The 26499-nt window shown below is 38.0% G+C and overlaps 2 protein-coding genes across 3 annotated transcripts; one reads left to right on the top strand and one right to left on the bottom strand.

Annotated features, from left to right (window-relative positions):
* Positions 1 to 6: 6 nt before the first annotated feature.
* LOC134840759 (uncharacterized) lies at positions 7 to 26499 on the bottom strand. 2 transcript variants are annotated; one of them, XM_063856786.1, is made up of 18 exons: positions 26213 to 26499; positions 25794 to 26156; positions 23527 to 23700; positions 20148 to 20316; positions 19119 to 19318; positions 18593 to 18844; positions 17884 to 18282; positions 8242 to 8394; positions 6877 to 7044; positions 6406 to 6608; positions 5888 to 6048; positions 5348 to 5559; positions 4912 to 5060; positions 4488 to 4712; positions 2355 to 2550; positions 1842 to 2076; positions 1177 to 1346; positions 7 to 1072 (listed from the first exon to the last, which is right to left on the bottom strand). In XM_063856786.1, exons 1-18 carry the CDS (start codon positions 26238 to 26240, stop codon positions 120 to 122), a joined length of 4410 nt encoding a protein of 1469 aa, XP_063712856.1. In that variant the 5' UTR covers positions 26241 to 26499; the 3' UTR covers positions 7 to 119. The 2 variants fall into 2 exon arrangements, with proteins under 2 accessions (XP_063712856.1, XP_063712857.1); XM_063856787.1 differs by lacking the exons at positions 20148 to 20316; positions 25794 to 26156; positions 26213 to 26499 and having other exon boundaries at positions 23527 to 23641.
* LOC134840760 (uncharacterized) lies at positions 8401 to 11768 on the top strand. The gene is made up of 2 exons (XM_063856788.1): positions 8401 to 11303; positions 11402 to 11768. Exons 1-2 carry the CDS (start codon positions 10512 to 10514, stop codon positions 11591 to 11593), a joined length of 984 nt encoding a protein of 327 aa, XP_063712858.1. The 5' UTR covers positions 8401 to 10511; the 3' UTR covers positions 11594 to 11768.

Below are 26499 nucleotides of genomic sequence, written 5' to 3' on the forward strand. Positions count from 1 at the left end.
AAGTAATTTATACATCATTCCAGCAATGCGAAATTAATTGAATTCAGAACTTTTCGCGTAACTAGTAAAACTATTAGAGTAAATCTACATTAATCATTTTTCGCCGTCGTTAGATGACCTCAGAATGTTTTGCTTCTAAAGAGCGCTTCACTTTTATCCACGTTGCCTTCTTTTTCGTCTTTTTTCAGCAATTCTGTCTTGAACCGTTTCAAATCAAGTTTTTCGCTATTTCTTCTTTCTCTTGATGTAATCTTTTCGGTTCTCGAAGCCTCGTTATTTTTATCACCAAGTTCAGCATCATTGTTATCACTTTTAAGGCTTTCATTTTGCTTTTCATCGTTTTCACGTGGAAGATTAACATCACTTTTAAATTCATTTTCAATAGTTTTCTCTTCTTTTGACTTTTCATTGTCTCCATCATCGGAACCGTCCTTCACTTCAAAACTTTCATGTTTATTACCACTTGTTGAAACAGATTCCTGCATTTTTGTTGAAGTATTCTCAAGCGCGCTTGCCACTTGCTCACTTTCATTTTCGCCCTTGCTGTCAATCTGATTTTCTCCATCAGTCGCTCCGCTTAGATCCATTTCAATTTTCTGCCACACTTCATTTTCCCCGTTTTTAAGCTTTTGCTCGACCTCGTTTGCGGCACTTTCATCTTTGCTCCCTTCATTCGTCACAGAATTGTTTCCGTCTTCGTTTTCCAAATCTCCGACCGATCCATAATCCGTCAGTTCCGTACGGTCACTCATCATTCCCGGGTCCTCGTCTTTTACTCCTGGTTCGACTTCATCTCGAAAAGACATGTCTGAGAGACCTCGGCTGTTCGGCTTCTTGCCCTCCGTCGGTTCTTCTAGAATCTGCCCCAAGAACGGATCTTCGTTTCCGATTGTTGCCGGTGAGAAAATGTAGTCACGCCTGTGTGTCGCTGGCTGGACACTTTGATACTTGCTCCTGTTCTCCCAATAGATATTTCGCTCTCTGACAATCAGTTCTTCCAGCCAGTCGGCAATATCGTATCTTCCCACAATTTCGGACCTCAACGATTTCAACATTTTGACACATAAGTCTCCTGAAACATAGTTTAAAATATTTTTTCATCCAGGCTAAGACATGTTGTAATAATATTCACTCAGACACAAAAAAAAAGCTGAAATTCTTTTTCAAATTGACAACCTGAGTCAATGTTCTTTCGTTTCCACTCTCGAAGTATTTCGAACTTCTGTTGCATGATGTTGGCCTTCGAGTTCACTCTCGCTTTGTTTCTGTATGCAGTGGAGATGCCCAGCACAATAGCGAAGCGGTCGAACTCCAGCGTTATTTTGTCCACTATTTGTCGCAAACAGCTAGAAACAAAACCACCGTGTTCTTCAAGTACTTCATTTTTCAAACTTTTACTAATTTGCACCTGATCATAAATCGAACAACATGCCCAACAAAAATTCCGTAAAAAGGGCAATGAAGGCCTGAAAGCCAATTGAATTTCAAAAATCTTGAAACTTAAATTCCGACCTCAACGACACATTTTTCACGCTATTTGGAAGCGTTATTTGTCTTCGATTACATAAATGAAATTGAGGTGAACTAACTTGAAAAGGAATCAGTCAAACTGCCAAAAAACTATTTAAGCTTTAAGTTTCCCCACTCGTTCATTGATACTTGATCTGCTGGGAAACATTTAAAAAAAAGTTAATATAAAATCGCATTAGGTTCAGCAAAAGGTGTTTTCAATTTCACTTTTGTTGAAAAGTGAAATTTTGCAGCAGAAACAATTAAAAATTCGAACTTCAGTGTTCGAATTTTTAACTAGCGACGTTTCTCCAGTTGAGAGCAATACTTACTTGTCGTCTAAAATGTCATCATCACAGTAAGGCTTTCGCGGCACTTTGGCAAGCAAATACTCCATCTGTTCAGGCACGTCGTGTATGTGGTCACAGCTGCCATTCACCACCAACAGTTTCCCAATGTTTGCAGGAGGGAAGTTGATGTGAACAGTTCCTCCTTGCACTGATATGACGTCACTGCTAGTCCCCGAGTTGGTCATCAGCACCCACTGTTGCACTGTTTTCTCAAATGCTGAAAATAAGTAAAAACATTATCCATAATTTCAGTCAAGCTCCACTTAAGAACAGATGAACTGCAGGCGATTATAACGCCATTTTTGTATATTTTACACTTGCTAAACCAAAAATATCATCTGACTCAGTAAACTGACTATATTAACATCATTTGGTAACAATTTCACGCCGTCAGTAACTTGTGAATCGATTGTGGGCATCTCAGAGCTCCTTTCACACACAACTGTTATGATAGAATTGGGGTTAGAACCGCGATGACGATTCCAAAGTGCTCACCAATGACAGTGAGTTTTGCAGAAGTGGGTCTTCTTACATCCTCCACTTGTTGAGGGTATGGGAGGCTGAGGGAGAAGGTGGTCAGCTGACTCACTATGGTAGCTTCCACCTCAACCGAGAAGAGAGCACTCACTGCATTTAGACCCGTGAAGCATTTCAGTAGCTCCTCTTCTATCATGTAGCCAGCACTTATCGACTAAACAAATAAATAAGTCAACGCAGAAACAAATGAGCTGAATGTTCCAAGACGCAAATAACAGATTTCTTCTATTTCCCTCAATTTAGAATTATAGCACAGAAACGGCACTCACTCCGGTCGCAGGACAATCTACTCAATTCCAATATACCCTATACCATTCTACCCTATGCCATTCTACCCCACGACAATCTACCCTACGCCTTATATACGACGGAATGATAACAGCGAAATAGTGATCGCCGCAGTCGCGCAAACGTTTTGCGAGCTTGCAAACAGAGGATAAGACTCTATACGAATTTTAGAGCCAGTTATCACCGCAAAGCGGCGACGCGCGCTCACCGGCGACCTTAAACCGAAAGAGTCAGCTCAGTTATCTCTGACCCATTGAACTGTTCATAGAACATAGGGTATATTGGCATAGTGTAAATTGAAATATAGGGTACATTAGTATAGGGTAGAATGGCTTGAGTTAAATCGAGAATAAGAGTACCGCTTTGCAATCTTTTGATCACATCTATGATCTATAATAATGGCCATTGTTAGAACTACTCATAGTAAAGGTATTCAAATGATTTTAGTTATCTTTAGGCAGAGTTTTCTTCTTTTATCAGATCAGTATCTTAATCACACAGAGGCGCATTTATGAAATTTAATAATTAAGCTTTACCAAAAAGCAGCTCTATCAAGTGAAATAAGAAAAAGTAGAAATAAGCTTCGAATTAGCAAAAACTCGGTTACGTGTCGGATTCGAATCTGCGACTTAGCAAATTTGAGTCTCACGCACTAACAACTCAGGCACAGTTGCTTAAAATCCGGAGGCGGAGCAATAAGCAGAATGGTCTAAGAGCAAAATGTGTCCAAGAGCAGAAAAACAATAAGTTTTTATAAACTAATCGGTAATTTAAGTTTCAGAATGGACATTATTACCAAAGAAACTAATATTTGAAGCATAATTAGAGTTATGTAATCGAGATTTTAAAAAACTCAATGAGAAAAATTATTCAATTTATGCATCATTTATTCATTTTCTTGGTACTATTGACGATTCTGATAACTGTTTTTATCAATTAGCCCGTATAAATCAATAATCTTCGGTTTTTGTTCTCTTGGAACCATTCTGCTCTCAGATCATTCTTCTTATTGACTGGCCACCTTAAAATTCTCAAAAACTAGCAAAAAAAAATCCCGTCAAAAATGGCTAAAAACTCGAAATTTGTCTGAAAAAAAAACCACCGAGCACAAATATTCCGTTACTTTTGTTACGAAAGTCGGAAAAATAATAGCCTGTGTTAAAATCCGTACCATTGCCTGTACTTAATAGCTGGTTAATGGTTAAAATGAACACTTTCAAAATGAACACATTTTATCGCAACAATATTTGCGACTTAGGTTGGAAAAAAAAAGAGTTCATACTATAACACAAGCATTGTTGTGTAATAAATTATGCACTTCGAAAAAATTGCGAGATACCTTGAGCTGGAAAATTTCTGAAATCGAGCTTTTTATCATTGCACTGATTGTTGAAACACATAACTTTTTTCGGTTCATTTGATGAATTAAAAATGCATCAGCTGCGTTAACTTTTTACTTAACAAATGTCAATGCACAAATGATATTATACTGGTAACGCCGCCTACCGATTCAAAAATGCTACCAAAAAGTAGCACTATTATTTGCGACTTAGGTTGGAAAAAAACAAAGAAAGTTCGTACTAATACACATTGCTTCGTAAATGTTAATATCACGTTTAACTAAGACGGCAATTATAGCTCATTTTGCGAAAACCCAGAAAACAATTGAGGTTGTATACCCATGTTGGGGTTCAAATCCATTTAGCGTATCTAATGCACAATAACAATAACCAATCGTTCTTTTACAATATCTTAAATTCGATTAAATTTATGCTTTGAGGTTTCTCTCGACTTCTAACCCACCTTGACTGAGACAGATGAAAGGTACTGGAAGCTATCTCTCGGCACCACCAGCTGGCTCTGTTTATTCTGGGCGGCGAACAGTCTTCCCCCCTCCCTGAAGATCTTCTTGCTCTCCGTGTACACTTGTGGTGCCGCTTTCTTCATCACTCGGCCGTCCTTGTACTCTACTACTACACAGTATGCAAGAGCAAGTTGGTCTGTTTTCACTTCACCAAATACCATCGCCTAAAAATGACAATTCTTGATTATTTTTAATTAGTTTCATCATCGCTTCATCAAATATCAAATGATAATTTTTTCGATTTTTTGTAAATACATCGTTTCCTGGTTCAAAAAACGTTCCGCGTCGAATTCTTTCTCCACATCTCTTCAATGAAATGGTGGTGAAAAAACTAATACAAATAGCAGTAACGATTGGTTATACCGGTGGGAAAGTAGTTTTGTTGTCTGGGTAGGAGTAGAACAGGTGGCTCTTGTAGGGTTCCACTTCCATCCAGTCCACTCCGTCGAAAGTCTGCTTGATGATCAGTCGCTCACAAGAGTCATTCACAGAAGGCACCCCATGAGATATTCCTACACACACAAAATCCATATTTTTCAACACCACATTTTCGTCAAATTAACTAAGATAGAACCTTTAGTTATTTCTGATGTTTTTCTTTAAACAAAAGGTTGACGATGCTTAGCTCTTTTTGCTATATCAGTGATCTAATTGTCATCATTGAATCATCAAATCTTTCAAATATTCGAATGTCAAATATCTTCTTCAGTAAGCTATTTTAGCACCGTCAGCTAAGTATTCTCTAGCGAACAGCTTTAACCAATCGCAGAGCCTGAATCAGCCAGTATTAATGACTCACCTAGCAGTATGTGACATGGGAGCTCTGGTGGCTTCTGAAAATAGACGACTTCGCTGACAAGAAGCTCATTCATGCGAACAGCGGACTTCTCCCACGCGTGTTTCGTCCGCACATCCATACTCTTCGCCAATCCCACACACTCTTCTGGCACTCGAAACACTCCAATTGGACTTTCATTCTCTCCACTCGGTGCGGCTGCACATCTCAGGATTCTAAACAATCATTTATAATTTCACTGCATTAAATTGCACCACATGCCTTCCTTGTTATCACATCATGATCAGCATGGTTTTCCACCCTGAACGATCGAGCCAGTTATTCAAGCTTAATTTCAGATCTATGTTGGTTTCCATGTATAGAATATTTTATTGAGTTTTAATCTCGCTGCAAGCATGGCAGCGCTTTCAGGAGGAGCTGAGATGAAAATTACGCGTAAACCTAAAGTCTGATTGCAACAAAACGTACACATAAGTACAGAAAAAATGTGGGAATGTAGCAGTGCGACTGTTGAGCAACCGTTAATTATTGAAATGCACTTACGGCACGAGGTTCCATTTCTTAGAGGGATCCTCCATGAGTTTGTTCACATTCTGTCTCGACTCCACCATCAGCTTCTGGATGTTGTTGAGCAGGACTCGCAACTGGCTGAATCTATATTCCAACTCCGGAATAGCACGGTAGACATCCTCCAAGGGGGCCACCTATGAACAATAACAAAACTAGAAGAAACTATTGATGTTAATTACATAAACTACATCTCGCTTCCAAATTTGACAAACAATCAGTATTTTAGGGAATCCAGCTATTTTTACAACTACAGGTTACTTTTACCCATTTAAACCTTTGCACACAATATTGACACCAAAACTGACCAGGTTAGGTCGTGGCAGAATTATTTTACTAAAGATAGCTCAACCTAGCACATCACAGGGGGTCAAATACGAACACTGCAGCTCTCACAGCTAAAGGGTTATTGCTATGATTCATGTGCCTTATCAGTAAGACATCGTCTTTCTGTTTCTCACGTGGCTTCACTTAAGAAGTAGCCAGAAGCTAACCTTCTGCATTCCTACAGATCGTGTCATTCTGTCAATGTCCGCCACTGTCTTCAGAGCGAAGGACTCATTGCTAATCGTCTGCTTCTCAATCAGAGCCACTATCCGCTCCACTTCCTGTCCGGGCACTCCTAACAGCTGGATTTCTATCAGATCCCTCCACTCGTGACCATTCAGCTCCTTCAGAAGGGCTGTCGAAATCTTCACTGAAACAAAATGTTTTTTTTTCATCATTTTTGGTATATTTTCTTAAACTTCTAAAAACCGATTTCCTCAGAAATATTTTTCGGCATTTGAATAATATTTTTAGAAGTATTAGAAATATTTCGGAAAAAAAAACTTGTGAAGTCTACTTTGCGCACGAGTATCTACTTTTTATTAGAATGATGCTAGTTAAATTATTGAATTGATTCACTTTGATGAAATGTTGAAGATAACTTAAATTTGCACACAACACAACACAACACAGCCTACCCAGCTCTTTTCTGTTGAATTGGACCCTGTAGTTGAGGTCCCTGAGAGCTGTGAGTCTCTCCCTAGCCTCAGACAGCACTGCGGTGGGGATCTCCACTTCCCAGATACACTTGGTGTCTCGGAAACTCTCATACACTCTCTCCATCAAGTCCATTCCATCTCTCAATGCTACAACATAACACTGTTTCTACCAGTTTGAACAAATCTTTTCAATTTTTTCCACCAAATGTGCCAATGCGTTAAATGAATCATTCTTGGTAAAAAAATATACACTAATTATTAATCATTTTTGTTCCCACCATTGAACATAACCACCTGACAGTTGGAAAAGAGTAATGAACGCAAGGAAACTGAAAAAAAACTACTTGTTTTTTCAAAAATCTTCAACTTTTGAATTTCAAAGGAAAAATAGATGGCCTTGAAGCTCTTTGAATTTGTAGAACAATTTATGATGGACACTTTTTTATTATTATTAACCTAAATTGAGAAAACTGGATCAATATGTATAACTTTTATTTTGCTGGGAAATCTGATAAATGATTTCCTTTCTCGAAATAAGAAGTCGATCAAGTTTTTGTGACCTTTACACTTTGGCTGTCCGATAGTGGAGTTTGCCTTCCTTTTAACAAAGGAAATGAAGAGAACTTAAAAAGAAATCACAAGTCAAAGCGCAAAAAATCAAAATAGAGCTTGAAGTTTTAAGACTTTTTCCTTAAAAAAAAAACATGCAAGACCAATATAAGAGTACTCACTATGTTAATTACTCTGGGGGGAGGAAAAATGGGGAGGATCTTATTATACAGGTGTTTTAGTTTTTTTGGTTTCCACGCAAAATCAAGTGCCACAAATAATCATCGGACTGGGTTGCGTGATATATCATATTAAATCCCTTTCAGTCGTAATTTGAACGACATTTAAAAACTTTCAAAAAAATTCGTAGTGTTGAGAAATACTGGTTTGCAATTTTTGATTTTTGTCTATTTAATTTTTGTACGTTCGTTATGCATGAAAATTAACAAATTAGGCAAAAAATGATAATATAGTTTTTGATGCCTTATATAGCGCTTCTCTGGCAAAAAACTCTTTCGAAAGTATTTGAAATTTTTAGCGCAAATCAAGGCAATTCTAGTCGTTTATAACTAATTCACCAAATTTCTACACTTTTGTATAGCTCTATCATCACACGACGTACAACAAAAGACCTCAACTTGAAAAAAAAATCTTCACATTTTCCAATGTCTTAACATATTAGGTTCTTGGATGCAACTTAAAGTCACATAAGCTCATTTGATACAGAAAAGCTATTCATCATGAGCCTAAAGTAACAGAGCAGGACAAGATAGCTCACTTGAGCAAACAGCGTACCTTGCAAGTCTTCCAGGGCCTGTTGCTCGCTGTCTGCAATCTGATTGGTCAGCATTTCTTGCATCATCAGGTCCTGTTTGCCCTGCTGTGCCTCCTCCACGTTCTCCATCAGGACACCAGATGAGGATGTTGCCATCATGTAGAGTGGCTCAACTGAACAATAAACAAGCAACGGATCTTTTTTGAACTAAAATGATTATAGCGGCCGCATATAAACCAGTCGAAGTGATAGCCAGATGCAAAATAAACTAACCTTCAAAAAATTCAATGAAGGCACGGAAACAGAAAAAAAATACTTAAAAATTTTTAAGAAACCGAGAACTAACAGAATAGTTAGAAAACAATTAAGCTCGTGAACCAACTCAGTTCGATTCACAATTACATGAACCTGGCATATCATCAAAAAGCAGAACACGATTCCAGAACACCTCTCTTTAGCCGCTTTAATCAGCTTGGCTTGGACATTGTCATTAACTAAAAAGCGGCCATCCGAGATGCCATTTAAAAATATAAAACCACTTCTGAGATTAAATTCTGCTTTTCCACCATGGCGTCACATAACAGAAGATGAGATGCCTAGGCAAAGGCCAACTCTCCCCAACTTCTAAGCCGTGATTGAAAAAAGTGTTCCAGTAGAATATATTGTGTTTGGTTTCGTAGAGCTGCGAAACAATATTTCAGACCCATTTCAGCAAGAAGGCAATTATTTCGAGGACACCAGTTTTCGTCTAAAAGGAATCCAAATGGCCAAAGAGAAAGCGTTTGTTTAGGTTGTAGATGGTTAAGCCCGGAAAAACAATGACTTTAATTGGAATGATAATTTTGAACACAGAGGCGAAGCTGCAGTTTGCAAACAAGCGCGAAAATGGAAGAAAAAATAGCTCTGAAATGGTCAAAAAGACGAAACAAAGGGAACAAAAGGCAAAAATAAAAAAATTCTGCAACTAGCCGGAATAGAATCCCCAACCTCAAGATTCACGGTCACACTGCCTAGCATTTGCGCTATTGTCGCTTGACAATCGTTAAGCACTACCCAACAAGAAACAAGATACATGAACCAGACTACATGTTATGAAGCAAAAGTAAACACATATAAGGCTTTTGCAGAAAAAAAGGCTACCAAATAAATGAACATAGGGGTGTTTATTGCGACTTGGGTAGTAACAAGAATTACGATAAAACATGTAATATGATACATAGCTCACTAGACCAGTAGTGGAAACATCAGTCATTGCCAAACTTAGTGAACCGCTTCGACGACGTAGAAAAACTGCACAAATTAACTTCAAATGATTTATCGCTGATGACGAAGTTGGAGGTTGAGAAATTAGACGACAATCAATTTAGACGGAGGCACTTAAAAAGAAAATAGACGTTTCTACAAAACTGCAATTGTGAGAAAAAGACGAAAATGAGAGAGAGTGAAAGAGATTAAAATTGTTGGCAGACAAATTGCGTGAGAAAAAATAATTGCTTGCAGACAACAACTAAATTTCGGTGGCCAAAAATGCAAAATTTCAGAATAGTTCCATCGAAATATGGAGGTGGATAAAATCTTATTACCGATGAAGGTAATAGATTTTCAAAAGATGGTGGCAACCAAATTAGGTTATCATTATCGCTGCATTCTCTCCAATTGCTTCGTTAGATTAATAACATATTTAGATATTACAAAAATCATTCGAAAACAGGCAACCACAGTCACGAACCCCACCTTATGTACAAATTCAGAAATCGAAAAACCACCGGAGTATCACAAACTTAGCAGCGGGCTACTAAAAAAATCAAAGAGAATTTCATAGATGGTATGTGGAGTAAAACGAGCGACAATCAAGACTTTGAGTTCTATCAAGAAATTGGATTGGCGATTTTTTTGGTTGACACTTGCATGTCTGTATCGCGGAGTCACAGGAATCGCATCAATGCCATTGTATGCACGCCATTCGTCGATGTGAATGATCGATCCCGGTCTTATATATTGTTCAATTTTTGAATGTAGTCTCTCTTTCAAGGTGGTCAGTTTTCTATAAAATACGACTTAAATAATTTAGTATATTTTTTTTCGTATTAATCATGACAATACTATTACCTCCAGTTTGTACATGGCTCTTTTCAAATGGTTTCTCATGAATGTTTCCAATTTTTTGAAGACACTAATTTTTTTTGTTTTTAAAAGTGCTCTATACTTTTCAGCTATTAATAAGGCGGTCGTGTCTAAATGTTTATGTTGAGGATCCTTGTCAGCTTTGTGGTTTGTTTCAGTTGAAAATATGTTTCTGAAAGCAGATTTTTCCTACCTTCATGCTCAGCACATGACTGAAAACAGGTTTAGAGAGGTGACGTACTCTCAGCTCATCGATCCCGACAACGTTTTTGGTAGTTTGTATAGGATGCGAGCTACTTACCTCTATACAAGTGTAGCAAAGAAAACGTTTGTTAAAACCTGGCAAGCGAGGAGAGGCTCAGCAGCAGCCAGACTTCCTGAGGCAGTGAAGTTCGATCGCTTCCATGCATTTGGAGTTCCCGCAACGCCTCATATCGCCCTGGTTTTTACAAAAACGGAGCACCTTTCATCTGATTTTCTGCGATACAGCTGCCATTTCTGTCCTGGAGATGAAGTTTGGTTAGTTCTGCCGAAAATGGACGGTAATATTCATCAAAATCCGATTGTTAGAATGGAAGAGCCTTTGGTTCCTGTCGCGGATTCATTGATATTCGCCACTGACGTAAGTCCGCCCCGCAATGTTGAGCATGGCTCATACGTGTATTTTGACTTCAAAGCGAAAGATATTGAAGTCCTGCAAGCGTCACCAGTCGACAACACATGTTCGGGCGTTTTGTGCGACGGTCAGTTCGAAAGCGCGACTTGTGGGTGCACAAAGGCGCCCTCCAAACGTCACTGGACATTGAAAATTACCTTTTCCTGTCCTCCAATGGATCAAGTGGCTAATGACGAGCTATCAATTGCATCTAACAGGTTGACTCGGCTCTTAATTGACGAAGAAGTCCGATGCTGGCCGGCCTCATACCCCAGAGTTGATCCATTTGACATCTATGGTGATGTAAGTAGTAACAAACAATTAGTTTTTGAGGAAATCCGCCTGCTTGCAAATTTGAAACTTTCGTAACAATTATCATTTTGTTGTGGCTTTGGTTGTAGGTGTCCCTCCTTGTCAGACAAATAAATAGGAAAGCTGGATTCCGCATAAAGGGATGGTTTAAGCCATCCGTATCCAAGAACGATGCCACGGCGGAATCATATGCTTTCCACGTGTGCTATTTGATGCCCTGCGCATCGCTAACCGATACGCAAAACTTACTTTTGGTGTATGTAATTTTAAAACTCGCTTAAATATGTAATAGAATTTTCTCACCTCTTATGGCCATGAAAACGAAGTGTCAATAGTTTGGTATTTGTGAAACAGCTTTTGGTTCATTTATTTCACAGCTCCTATTGTTGTTGATGGAGGAGATGTGTCCACCATGAACACCTCAAGGGTTGAGAGTCATGTCGGAGCACAGGGCAGCACCACTCAAGGTGAAAGCTTACCGGACCACGATGGGAATGTTGTGGAGGGAGAAGAACTACCGAACTCCCGGCCTCCAGTTTTCACTGAATCTGATAATTCAAATGAATAGAAGTCCTGAAAAGAAGACTGAAAGTGCATCCAAAAAAGATAATCACTGTTTTTGTTTTTTGTAGTGCCTGTGTTTATTAATACTTCAAGATACTCGTCTGTTTATGAGCCATCGACGTTCACAATCGAAATCTTGTTATCAAATTAGTTTTTTAACAAGGTGTTCTGTTTGGTGAGGCATTTAATATGACTTTGTTTGATACTGTACAAAGATTGAACTTTTTTCAGATGTTATGATAAAAACGTGATGGTTCAAAAGCGACGGTTACGGGGAAAACGTTGTTTCAATCAACAACGCTGTCTCCTATGCGTTCGATTCGTTCCTTCAGATCGAGAATACTGCGACGAGCATGCTGGTTGTTATCATGTTGTCGATCAGCAACGGACATGAGGGGCCGTATAGCAGTAGTGTTGAATTAATGGAAAATCAAAGCCAGTCAATACGAGAGCCAACAATTCAGGTATTCAAGAAATCTGCTTTAAATCTGAAGCGTTTTTTTACCATTTAAAGGAGAAAACAAGTTGTTGGTTGCAAGTTTAAGCCCAAAAATTTTGTTTTTATACTGGCTTTTACAGTTTATACTTGGGATTATTAGGTTTATGTTTCAATTAATTTAGCCTTTCCAGGGTTTTAATGATCTGTTTGTTAAAGGGACGTGGTCGAGATGATGAAAAGATGGCTCGTTTTCTCAGCGAAATTATTGATTCGGGAACTCTGTACCAAACGCCAGACATTTCACATTTAGAAACAATGTGCGGGATTGTGCGTCTCTTATTTGTTGTCAGTTACTAGCGAGCGAATGGTTTTCATCAACCCAGCTGAAACAACACCCACGCGTCTTGTTTCCATAAATGGCGATGGAAATTGCTTGTTCTCTGTTATGGCTGTTTTGTTGACTGGCGACTGAAACTCAAGCAGTAATGGCAATAGTTCAACAATGAGAGACTTTATTTGCAACCGTTTGCTATTTCTCCCTTTCACTGTTGATCATTTCAATATTTACAGTGACTTCGATTGTGCGAACGCCAGGGAATATATTCAGAAAGAGAACATGTGCAGCAGTGGAACATACGGGGGTGACTTCGAAATTTCTACTTTTTGCACGGTGTTTGAAGTTCAAATGATTGTGTATGTACAACATTTGAAATCATGGAGGCGGTATCGACCCCTCGGAGAAAGTAGAAGCAACATTCCAGACTTCTTTTTGCTCCGTAATGTAAACCACTGGGAACCAATTGTGAATTTTTCATCATCCAAGAAAACACAATCTGGAACTCGAACGACATCGAAAAGAAAACATGAGTTAAATCCATTCGATACACTATTTGAGAGTCCGCAGCCAAAATTTCATCACGGTGATTCCTGCAATGTGAATGTTGTTGAGCCTCCGAGCCTTTGGGTTGTAAAAGACACCGGTTGTTCTGTCGCTGACCTTCCTAGGACTGCAACATGTGTCGGTTCTCATTGCAGGAAATGCGGAAGACACTCATCTACATGGCATCCCCTCGATTTCAGCGTGGTTTCTGAAGCAACTAAATTCAGTAAAAAAAGCGACCGAGCCAAAATACCTAATGAAAGTTTGTTGTGCGACACTTGTCTCGAGTCTGTGCGTACTCCGGGATGTGCTTCTTGGAAATTGGCTTGGCCCTATGTTATGTCAACCCTTCGATAAACCAAGGTTTTTCAATTTCTGCCTTTGCAGCTGCGAGAATCTTGGCGGAGGCAAAAGAACGATTTCACAGATTTTGAAGAGTTTTGGAGCCTCATCAGAAAATACATGACCGAAGGGTATGTTAAAGCGATGCAAAAATTTGCCCTTCCGTCTATTCGATGTTTTTGTGGCGCTTCAGTGTTTGTTTACGATTGTGGAGTAGTGGACTTCTGTCATTGGATCAATTACATTGATCCAAGTTTCAAAGCATGTCGTGCTAATTGGAAACTTCATCTTGCCTGTATAAGAAACGATTTCATGTGTCTGGATCACGGTTATTTACCTTTCCTTATTCAACCATCTCTGTTGATAAATGAAAAAGGGTTGCAGCTCGTCACCTGCAAGCATCACAATGGAGGATCAAAGTTCAGAATGATTCATGTTCCCACTCATCCCTTGTGCGGTAACCTTAGTCACCTGCACGACAACCGTCTGCTCCCTTGGCACCAACGTTGCGAGGCGCTAAACCGATGAAAATGGGATCTTTTTCCCACACCTACACAATGTCTTAAGCAACAGGAGGGTTCCACGGTGTCGGATCTTTGCTACTTCATACTGAAAGAAAATTGAACGTGAAAAGTGATTTTCTACTTCCATGTAAAGAGTACTTACTGATCAGAAACCGAAAAGACATGTTTGAAAACATAAGCAGTATTGCTGAAAAATATCACTTGGACTCATGCTTTATAGACAGTCTCCAGCAAAAACACTGGAAGAAGCCTCAACTATATGATGAGTGCGTTTCGGGAGCTACTTATGTCAGATACAGTAGTATTAAAGCAATCAAAGAGAAAATGGACAAGGATTCCATTTTCCAAAAGAATTGTTTCCCTGTTTTGGAAAGCCTTGACACGTTTAGTCTTGTTGTCTGCGAGAAAGCATTGGCACAGAAGTACTACTCTATTGCGTTAATTTTCATTATTTTCGCCAACGTTTCCGAATTGAATGCATTGTTATTTTCATCAATAAATAATACAATGACAAATGCTATTAAACAACTTCTTTCCAAATTACACATCAATTGTAGTGAAGCATACAACTTTTTCCAATCGTTGATGGATATTGGAAATTTGAAGCTGTGATTACAAGCTGTGTTCGAAAGTTTGGGTCCTTCCGTCATGTTCTGTGAGTCTCTACCGAACTTGGAAGCTTTAACTTCTATTGAAGTGATCGCTTTTTGTGTCAAACGGGGAGTTATACCAGAAGAAGTAATCACGTCACTTACAGAACGAGGAATTTGTACTGCAGTTCAGCGAAAAAACGCCAGTTCGTGATAATTACAACGTTCAAGTGAACCATGCGGATAATCAGAAAGCAATGATTTTGTCCATGAGAACAATGCTTTATAAGAGATCGTCCTGCCTGCAGCCTTCATTTTTAAAGCTTCTCATCTTTGTTAAAAAAGGCTCGATTGCCTACATCCGTATCTAATTACTTCTTCGGACAGAGTCTAATATCTTGTCCTCACCATAAGTTGCGCCTCTGTGTCGATTTTTTCTCAAGTGAATTTCGCTGTGTACTGCATAAGTGCACTAGGAAAAGCAAGTTGAGATATTCCACAGATCAACAGATGCCCTTTTGCCATATGCAAAAAATATTCAGATTCTTTAACAAACTGTAATGAAAATTTCAACTTGACTTTTAATTTGTCTGTCATAAAAAGTCATGCAAATAGCTCCGACCAGGTGTTAAGTACAGAAAGCGAAAGTGAAGATGAAATCAATTTTGCAGCACCTTTGCCCACAACTGATTTTTGTGGAAATACTCCAGATACAGATGCCGCCCATACTGCTCTGCCTGTCGCTTGTGACAAATCAAATGAAGATATGCGAATGCTACCACTTCAAGTTCTTTTGAATTCGTATATGTCAGTCATGAACCGTCCTACATATCCTCCAAATGCCAGCACTCGATTTAATAGAGCTTTACAGTCGTTTGCTGCGACACTCCCTACCTGTTCAATATCACTTCTGCAGCTTGAAGCGTTACTGTTTCCGTCAAATTTTTATCATCAGTTAGATGACGGCACATTCCCTGGAGCGATTCCGTTTTTTCTCTACGCTCCGACTTCACAGTGCAAAAACTTCCAGTTTCATGACCTGTTACAACATTTCCGCACTCGAATGACAGATATAACCTTACTAACCTCTTCTTCCACACAGTATATTCATTTATGATAGACATATTAATCAATTGCGCACTAGGAAAAAGTCACTCAATCGAATTTTTTCAAAAGGGACTTCAATCTTTGCAACTACCAGACGGTAAACGAAATAAGTAGTTTAATCGTGCCGTTAATTGTTTTTCTACTGATTCTGAAATAAGAGTTTCTGAGCTAACTGCTGCTGTTTCCAATGACCTCATTTGTTTCTCACCTTATCTGCCAGCCAGAAAGATCACCCGGCGCTGTCTAAAATTTTTGACGTCATCGAAAACAAGTTTTCGGATGAAAGTAATGAGATTCGCAAAGCTGGTGTGAACAGTATGATGTGCACAATGGTTCGCGCTTGGAGCAACAGTGTGCAATTTCTGATTGATCTTTTGTTAAAGAGTGATGAGAAAATTATAGGGCATATTCGCAAAATTTGGGGTCGTGCCGGGTTTCAAACAACTGCTGGGAACTTGCCGCATTACCACATATTAGTGTGGCTTCATCCCGGATCATTTGACCTGGATGAGCTAGTACAATGTTCTGAAAAAGCTATACGCTACCATTTACAGAAACTATTTGATAGTAATGTTGGTGTAGTCAACAGTCCTGAGCAATTGCAGCAACTGTTCGAACTGGCGGTCAAAGTACATAGCCATGACTGTTCCCAAGGAAACTATCGTTGTATGAAGCGTCGTGATGAAAAAGGAAACAAGATTTGTCGCACACCGCCCTTTCCCCCTAGTCACTGCCATTGGGAGCTTTCTATTGATAAGCAATACCCAGAAGACGCTCTCCGCTTGATGGAAAAGATTGGGATGGCTAAAAAAACTGAAGGTTCTGCTCATTGGCTGAAAAGTAGAAAACCCATGTTCATTTGAGAGTCTATGCCACCAAAAACCCATCTCTTCAATAAATCGTTCTCTGTAATTTATTCTTTTCGCCATTAATGATTCATCGATCTGAATTACAACCCCTTCTCCCCAATTTTTGAAGGGTTGTCCATAAGTTTTTTTAGACCAACAGTCGCAAAAGTAACAATACCATTGAAATGCTGTTTGTGTGGCCAGCTCGACTAATTCAATGCTCGTTGTCACCGGTATTTCATGAGACCACAAATGTGCAAGAAAAATGAAGTTTAGGAAACTACCCATCAAGAATGAAAGTTTTTGGCCTTTATGCTTTGGACATCACAACTTCTTCAGTCCGTTCTTTACTACCGTCATTTCTCGATTACAGAGGGTGCTAGCAGGTGTACTTCTTCGTATTACTCCTTTTTCTCGTAAAAATTGATTTTTGTCATAATTTAAAGCATATTGAACTATTTCTAAAATGTGCATTTTCTTTTTCAAAATGGGTAACACTGCCTTAAGTAGAAAGAATTGTTTTGTCAGGGACCGTGGGAACGTTTCAACTTTTGTTTGCTTAGTCTCTATCTCAAAATAACGCGGGACCTGTCTATCATAATTGCTACTTGGCGGAACCACTCTATCATACTACCGATAGTAATGTTATTTCATGTTCTTTTTGTATCTGTGAAACTTGACTGTGAAATTTCGTTGGCCCTTTCCATTTCATAGCAGTGACGTCTAAAATGCCAGATCTGTAAAAAAAAATTCGTCTAATTTCGTTTTTGCAGCATCCGTCTAGTTTGTTTATCGTCTAATTTCGTAGGCCCCAAATTTATGGCTGGTGAATAAACTCATTTTCAGTTCGTTTATACTTTGGCTTGTTTGTTCCCAGAATTATGACATTCTGAAATGAGATTAACTTCGTTGCCGAAAGATATCGTTTTTTATTGCATTTGATGAGCCTTTAATCGCCATGAATATCTGAAGCTTCAGTGAAGTTTTATGAAAGGTACTTGCTTGCATAAGAATACAAAATTTGGGGAGATTAGAGGCAACCCCAATTTGACTAACTTAGAAAGTAAATTTAGAAGGTGAAATATAACATTCTGCTGAAGAAAAAGCACGGCCAACTGAATGTTTTTGCCACAATCAGTATGAAAGAACGCCATACACTTTTGGTTTGACTTCGAACTCTTGATTCGACTGTCATTATCATTAGTAATTTTGCTTCTTTAGAGCATTGAAAGAATTGAAGTCCGCAAAATCTTGAAATTCCCAAAACGTCTTCATACCTTTTTCGAGGTGCGTGAACACTTTGTCCATTGTGAAATACATCAACTCCTCCAAGTTGTATCTGTACTTTGTGTCAAACTTGGTAAACACTCTTTCCGCCGCCTTCATTTCATCCTGAACCTGTCTCGCTCGCACGTGGAACTGAGCCAGCTCCTCTCCTATGCCTTGATGCACTTCCCTTTTCGAGTCAACAAGTTGCGCAAATTTAGCCAACTGTTCAGCCTTCTGTTCTTCTTCTTCTCTTTGAGCACGCTCTTCATCCGTTTCTTCTGGTTCTGCAGCAGGTGTTTCTTCGTTATCTTCTTTCGGCTTTTCAGTTTCTTCCTTTTCTTTCGCTTCCGATTTTTCGGTTTGTAGTGGCGGTTCGGCTGTCTTCTTTGCTTTGTTTCCTCCTTTTTCTACATCAAACACCTAACCTTCTTAGCTTAATATATACTACAAATATAAAAATCCTCCGGGAAAAACCAAACATAACCAACAGACAAATTTCCGCTGAGAATAATCACCATTTCTGCCCATTTTCAATTTCGTTTATTGAAGGGCGTGCTTTGACTTCCTTTTATAAAAGCTATTTGAATTGCACTAAGACAACATTCGAAGACATCTTAAAAGTCACAAAAAAAAAACATTTGTGTTTTTTAGTGGGCTAATATCTTCATTGTGAGCTTGGGAAGGGTTCGCTTAATATTCGATCGAAAAAGACCTCACCTTTAGCAGCTCCCTTGCCTTTCTTTCCTTTTGCAGCTGCTGCTGCCTTCCCTTTCTTCCCCGATTTCTGCTTTGCCTTGGAAGTCTCTTGAGATTCTCCTGCCCTTTCATCTGGCTCCTTCGCAGCGTCTGTATTTTCTTTCTTGTCCAACTCTTTGTTATTTTCATCGTCTTTTTTCTCATCACTGGGTTCCATTTTGGTTTCTTCTGTTTTATCATCGGCTTCGCTTTTGACCCCATCAACTTCCTCTCCTGAAATATTATTTTTTTAAGCCAACACAAATTTTGTTTGACTTTCTTTAGACCGCTCAAATATTTTACTTGATCACATGAAAACGAAGTGTAGATGGTTCCTTTTCAATTTATCATCATACAAGAGCTTGTAAAATGGCCTAGAGCATATGGCCGTTTCCAACTCTATTTTTCGCATTCTTTGAACAATATTTAGAACGGGAGAAATGTATAGAACCCAGTTGCATCACCCCAGCTAATAGCAAGCTTTAAAAACTGTCGAAATGTGGCCGACCTTTGTGCTGTTGGTTTTGCTGTGCAGTGGCACTGGCGGACGAGACTCGTGAGGCTGAAGTGAGTGTGTGAGTAGTTCTCTGCATGAGTTCTGTCTTCAGCCTCGTCACCTGTCTGCTGGTCTGTATCTCCATCTCCTTCACCTCCTCCGCCCCCTGCTTCCCATAGTACAGGGCCAGGTTCTGACTGTCTCCTGTCGTTCTGCACACAAACATCAACATTATCAATACGCTCAAATGAGTTGTCAACATTTTAGGCAATTCAAAAAGGCAAACGAACAAAACTATTTGAATATTTTAACAGTTTAAAGCTGCCTTAACTTCTCAGAAACTCCTAACTTAGAGTCAAAATTGTTCGAAAAGTGCCGAAGTTAGAAATTTCTGAGAAGTTGAGGCCGCTTTAAATTGTTAAAATATTCCAAATAGTGTTGTGTGTTTGCCTTTTTGAATTCGCAAAAAATTCAAAAACAAATACAAAATTCGCAATTTTTTGAACTCGAAGAAAATTCGCCTTTTGCTATCTTCGCCCAGAAACAGCCTGTCGATTAATGCATTTGAAGTATACACATGATCTTGCTTGGCCCAGCAATCACAGCAGCTGGATGCTAGTGTTTCAACTCTAAAGCTTGAACTAAATGCAGTTATGAGTCAATTAGCCAACACATTTATTCCGATACCAAACAGGCAAATAACTTTTGCTTGTAATTAATGACATGATTAATTATTAGAATCCAGTATGATCATGGGGCGATAGCTGGCCGGAAGCAAAAAGCAGCATTTCGTCCAAATGCAATTCAGCATGAAAATGAAATGGAGTGATTTAGAATGGACTACTGCCATGCCTAGCAGGTGACGCATTCGATATTATTAAGAGTTCCCGAAACTACTAAGATGCTAGTCCCAACTTTTTTGCCAGTTGACTATTCTTCCGCGTTTTTTTGCGCCATTTCCACGTTCGTTTTTGGAGAGTGCTATTTACGTCACTTTCAGCAGATGAATTTCAATTGAACTCAAAAAAGCCAAATCCTAACCTAGCAGATGCTTGGGCTAAAAAGTTGATCACTGCCGCCGAATCCGCTTCACCCTGTGCTTCTTTGAAAACGGAGCGCACATTCTTGCTCTCATTCAAAAAGCCAACCAGAGCTCTTCCCAATTTGCGTGCCTTGTCCATAGCCACCTGCACTTTTGCAGGAACGGGGCCTAAACAAAAACTTAAACTCTGTCCAAAAAGCGGATAAGTTCCTTAAAAACAAAACAACCACCAGACAGTTGGAAAAGTGTCCATAAACGCAAAACAGAAACGAATGGATCGAATTTTCCAAAAATTCACTCTCGAAAAAAATTTACGACAATTGACACTTTCGTGAAATAATTAACGCAATTTGAGAAAACTGAATCAATGAGCAAACTTTTTATCCGCTGGTAAAACGAAAAAATTCACTTTCGAACCCAAAATTCATTTAAGTTTTTTCGTTGAAATTTTTAAGACACTACGTTTATTGACATTTCAACAAAATGGAGTATAATCTGTACGACAAAACCAATGCATACCGACCTTCGAGTTTCGCAGAATAAAATACATCAAATTAAACCTCTCCGACCTATAATAATTTAAGAATACTGGATCAATAAGTAAGCTTTTTATCCACTGGGAAATCCAACAACAAACAGGGCGAACAGGCAATTGGAAGAAAGAGTCAATGAAGGCAAGTAAACAGAAAAAAAAACGAATTTATTTATTTTTTGAAAAAATCTCAACTTGAGAATTTAAAGGAAAAAATAGATGGCCTTAAAGCTCTTTGAATTTCTGGAACAAAACATAGCTAAAAGACAGTTGGAAAAGAGTCAACGAACGCAAGTGAACAGAAAAAAAAACGCATTTATTTTTGAAAAAATCTCATCTTAAGAATTTCAAGGAAAAAATAGATGGCAGATGGCCTTAAAGCTCTTTGAATTTTTGGAACAAAACGTAGCTAACAGACTGTTGGAAAAGAGTCCATGAACGCAAGTAAACAGAAAAATGCGCATTTATTTTTTTTAAATCTCTACGAATTTCAAGGAAAAAATAGATGGCAGATGGCCTTAAAGCTCTGAGTTTCTGGAACACTTTATGATTTTCACTTTTTTCATGAAGTTAAACCAATTTGAGAAAACTGGATCAAAAGGTAAAGATTTTATTTCGCTGGGAAATTCGATTGTTAAATTCTATTTTTGAAAATAGAATTCGATTACGTTTTTCATGACCCAAATACCCTTGCCTTCCTTCAAGCAAAATAAACACGGCCAAAAAGTAGCTCTATTAAATGAAATAAGAAAAAGTAAAAATACGCCTCAAATAAGCAAAAACTCGGCTACGTGTAGGATTCGAATATGCGACCTACTTCAATCAAAAGATTTTGAGTCTCATGCACTATCCAGTCAACCACGCAAGCTTAACAACCGACAAACACTAGTCACAGTAAAGGCAGATACATATGCTAATTAATTGCCAATGCCATTCAGCAAAAGTAGCACCAAATACAAATAGACTCAATTTTGCAAGTAATAATTTGGAACATAACAAACTGAAGGCATCCACACCAACTTTGCATGTTATAAATTGCTAAGTACAAAGCCACATTATGTAGAAGTTCAAAAAAAATTCTAGATATATTGAGTTAAAAAATTTCTGAAATCGAATTTCTATTTTTGTTATGTTGGCCGAAACAAATCACTTTTTTCAGTTCATTTGATGAATTAAAAATGCAACAACTGTGTTAACTTATTACTATTCGAATGTCAAAGCACATGCTATGAAAAAAAGCTGCAAAGATGCCCCAAAAGTGGCACCAATATTTGCGAATTAAGTTGGAAAAAAAAGAAGGTTAGTACCGCTGCACTCGCTTCGCAAGTCTAATGAACTTACCGTTTAAAAAGTCAAACCGCGAAAAAGTAATTTTGGAGTAAAAACAGAAAAACATCATCATAAACTGGGCGATATTGAAAACGCGTTATCAAAAATTATGCTAAACCTTTCCTCTAAAGTAAAATCGTTAAAACATGGGGGAAGAAAATGTGATCACATTTCAGTTGACAATTGATCTAATTCTTAATTTGAATTTCTCCTGTAGGCTTAAAAATGCCTGAATTGAACTAGGAAATATCTGAACTGAACCAGGAAATATCAGCTTTTATCCCAAGAAAATACAGAATGTTCATGGCTGATCCTTCAGTTTTCTTCTGATAATTGACCTTAAAAAGCCAAAGTTTTTCCGTGATTATAGCTGAAACAAGGTACAAAAATTATTTCTATGGAATAAATTAGCTCTTTTCGCATTTTAGCCCAAACTGTACGCTTTAACCCTAATTTAAATTTGAGTTCTCAAAAGTTCTTATCATCTATAGCATTAATCATATCAGCTTCGCAAATTTCCTAAAAATTACTTCTTACAAAATTTCATTTGCTCATCGAAAATTTGATGTTGCGTTTTCATGGTCACTCAGTATCAGCGTAATCGCTGCGTTATTGACACTTAATAAAAACCGCCGCACAATCTTTATGACAGCCAATAGAACTTTCCGAATGGTTTCCCAACACTCAAGTTTCCAGAACAAAATAAGCTCATCTCATTGCTTTTGAATTTGAAAAAAAAATTGATGATTGACACATTTTCGAAAACGTTAACCCTATTTGAGAAACCAAGATCAAAAGAATTCTTCAAAATTCAACATTTATTAACTGAGAATTGAACTCCTGAAGAAACAACGAGCAAAATGAGTTATAAATTACTTCCTGTACAATCTATATTCCTTTGAAAGAAACTACTTTTGAAATTACACGCTGCAACAACGGAAGCAAGATAAGCTCGCTCAAGAAAAAACGATTTGCTGCATTTTAAAAATTTATTAGAATTTATTGTCCCGACCCACTCTATAATGGGTGGGAAGCAACTTGGGCGTGGGGTGTATTTTTCAGCTTATTTTTTGGTACCTCAAAAATTCCAGTGTTGATAAAGTGCTTTCTGCTGTAATTCGGATTCCAAAAAACTTGAAAATATTGTCTGTGTCGAGATAATACTTTTTCTAGTTTTTCAGACAGGACATTTTAGACTGCATTTTCACTTTTACTTTTTTGTGATTTGAGAAACACTTCAGCTACTTTTAACTTATTATGGCTCTTTAACCAATTTAGTCCTCTCACTTGTAAAAAAAACTTTGATGAAAGTTGATCGAAAAACTGATTTCGATTCTTTTCTTAATTTTGTTGCTAAACTTCGCTCGAGCTACTTGCACGGCACCCGGCTATCCCTGTTGACTGTTGTGCGATGAAGTTAATTCAAACATTTATTGACCAAAAATCCTTCCTCAATTTAACCGTCAACCTGTCTCGTCTGGCTATATAAAGAGATCTCTCAATATAAAGAAAACTACCTTTAATAATTTGCTTCTCGATCTTGTCGATAGATCTGATAAGTTTCACATTGCCCAGACCCTCTTTGGTTTCTTCGTTCAACTCACTGTCAGTCTTCGCTTCTTCTTTTTCACTTTCATCGCCGCCTATTGCATCCGTCCCACTCCAATTATGTTCCATAGCCAAGAGATGTTCTATAAGAAAAATGTTCTATAAAAAACTCATTACCGCATTTCATTATTAAACACGGAGGCGAAGCTGAGCTTCGCACCACTTGCGATAGAACAAGTACAGGGTTAAAACAGCATGACGCTTAAGAGGTATCAAAGAGTATTTCGAACTATGTTACCCTTAAAACATAAACCGGACAAACGCAAAAAAATAGAACGTTTACATGTTAGAATTTGTTGCAGTTTTTAAATGGTCTTAATGTTGTTAGTTTTGCGCATTTGAAAAATTGGCGCCAGAGTCTTATCGATTTCATTTTAAAAAATCGGATATTTGTACGAAACAAAATAATTGTTGAATACGCCAACAGAATTAAAGCCAATAAGCTGAAACTCAACCGAAAGATTGCAGCAAAAATGTTTTAAAAAAATATATGTACTGCTCAAAACGTATCCAGGGTGCCATATAAGTACTGAAGGTAAGGTCGTATACACAATAAGGAAGTTAAACCATGAGTATTATTGACCACAATAGAGCATCAGCAAATAATATCGAAATTCTGTAATTATATATGCAACTACATCTACAAAAATGCATAAAATTTTGAAAAAACATGTTCACACAAAAGAATGCAAAAACAACATCGTAAGAAAAACAAAAAAAAAAGCGGTAGCAACGATGAAAATAAATAAGCGGAAACCCATCAAGTCGAAAGAAAATGCAAAACAAAATTGAAACTAATTTAAACTTTGAAGTTCCCCTCTTCCTCGACACACACATACGCACACAGAAAACTTTCCGTTCATCAAACGGCTCACTAGGATGTCACTAAGCCGAAATAAAAGAGGCCGAAAGCTATTGAGCCAAAACAGGACAAACAAAACGAAAAAATATAATAAACAAATCCAATTGGTAAAACTACAACCAACATTAAAGCAAATTTCGAAAAAAAAGAATACTTGAAAATTCAAAATGCGCAATACTATGCTCAGTATTTGCAATAGAGAGGACTAGGATTTGCAACAGAGAGGAGGAAGAGTTGAATAATTCTATTAATTAATGAGTCCTCTGAACAAAGTTGTTTACGGGGAAAAAGTATTGTACCCGATTGCAATAGTCTAGTACCCGATAGCAATGAGTCTAGATATTAGTCCTCTGAACAAAGTTGCTTACAGGTGGAAAAAGTCTAGTACCCGATTGCAATTCGAAAAAAGTTTAAATAATTTGGGCAAGCCGAAATAATTTGGGCAGAAAAAAGTTAAGCGATAAAAAATACGAAATCAAGAAAATTCCAACAGCCGAATTAAATCAAAACACTAAGAGCAACAACAATGTAAATTGCGTACAGAAAAAAAAAATTATACGATGTGGCAACTAAGCCGACAAAACAAGCAGACAAACAAAAAGCCGACAATTTTTTTGAAATGGGCTATTTCCCGTTTGAAGAAAAAAACCTTGCAAGATTCAAAGCTAGGACCTTTGCCGTCCCAGGCGTATTTGTTACCTCCAGACCAAGTGTACCGGAGACGCAAAGGAAATTGAATTTAGTATGAACTGAACCTGAATTTACCATCTCTACTCTTGATCATTCTGTAAGGGTAATAAGAGGTAAAAAAAAAGTAATTTATCGCAAGGGTTATAAGAGAAACAACTACACTTTCGTTTAACTCACTGCACAAAAAGGTAACAAATGAAGAAACTAAGTCGACAAAACATAGGCAGACAACTGATAGTCCGATTTTTCTGATACTAAATACTTAGGGTTTTGAAAACCCTAGGCCCTTTGCCGCCAACTAGTTTTTGTAACCAGTAGTTAAACTTGAGTTTTCAAAATTGAGCATGTTTGCCACAGAATTGAATGCTGCACAAATAATTCAGTGATTTTGTTAAATTAGTTGTTAACCCAAAAAAAGTGTATATTCCGATTTGACAACGCGTGTTAAACGCAAGCGTATATACGACAAACAAACGGACTATGAGTTTTTCCGGGCATGATACCTCATTCGACAACATCTGGCATTTGCAACTGATGAATGCATTTTCGACAATGAATTACGTTGTAAAGAAACCGAAACTCTTTGTTATTGACCGAGAACTTTTAGTGAAAATGTAAACTAACCTGTGTCTGATTTAACCTGGAATTCTAAAATCTCAATGGACTGGTATATCACTGGAATCAAACGTCCTAAACTGTTCACAATTTTCTGACAGATGTGCTGCATTTGCTTCGTCTCATCGCTAGCCTCGTTGATCAAGACACTCAACTCATCTACATGCGCTCTTTTGAGTCCGCCTTCGAATTCATTGACAGTCTCGCGGATAAGTTCTTCGTAATATTTGACCCTGTACTCGTAAGCCCGTATAGCGTCGTCTACCAACTCGGTCACGTTTTCAGGAACTTCTACGTCGGATAGCCTCGATGATTGCCTAGAAGAGCTATCATCCGGCGGGTTGACATCGTCTCTCTGGTCAGTTTTAACATCTGAAACGGTCGAATTTGAGCGAAATGCTAAAGAATATGAATAGATTAAATCTTACCTGCATTGATCGAACCTTTCACAGTCATTTTTAAATGCAGTAAATGACTTGTTCATTTATGTACAGTAAAGTATTCTAATTTAAACCATATACAGTTTTCGGTCTTTTCATTACCAGAAGTGTACAATTGTTTGCATAAATGAACAAATAGACTATAAAAAACTTGGTTCTTATCGAAAACGTCTCAAAGTGTAGCATCACTTCGTGAGCTCCCTTCTGTTTGTGTATCAAGCGATCAAGACATTGTACACCAGTTCGAAAGAAAACACTGAATTTGCTAACCCCTT

The sequence above is a fragment of the Symsagittifera roscoffensis genome, chromosome 2 (genome assembly GCF_963678635.1).
Source record: "Symsagittifera roscoffensis chromosome 2, txSymRosc1.1, whole genome shotgun sequence".
In the NCBI taxonomy this organism is placed as follows: domain Eukaryota; kingdom Metazoa; phylum Xenacoelomorpha; order Acoela; family Convolutidae; genus Symsagittifera; species Symsagittifera roscoffensis.

Bases quoted from the DNA above. Each gene is read 5' to 3' on its own strand.
- LOC134840760 (XM_063856788.1), top strand. From the start codon at position 10,512: ATGTTTCTGAAAGCAGATTTTTCCTACCTTCATGCTCAGCACATGACT. The intron at 11,304-11,401 runs GTAAGTAGTAAC...CTTTGGTTGTAG, and splicing joins CATTTGACATCTATGGTGAT to GTGTCCCTCCTTGTCAGACA.
- LOC134840759 (XM_063856786.1), bottom strand. From the start codon at position 26,240: ATGACTGTGAAAGGTTCGATCAATGCAG. The intron at 23,701-25,793 runs GTTAGTTTACAT...TTTTTCTTATAG, and splicing joins CCAGGTTAAATCAGACACAG to AACATCTCTTGGCTATGGAA. The intron at 2,077-2,354 runs GTGAGCACTTTG...ACTTATTTTCAG, and splicing joins TGCAAAACTCACTGTCATTG to CATTTGAGAAAACAGTGCAA.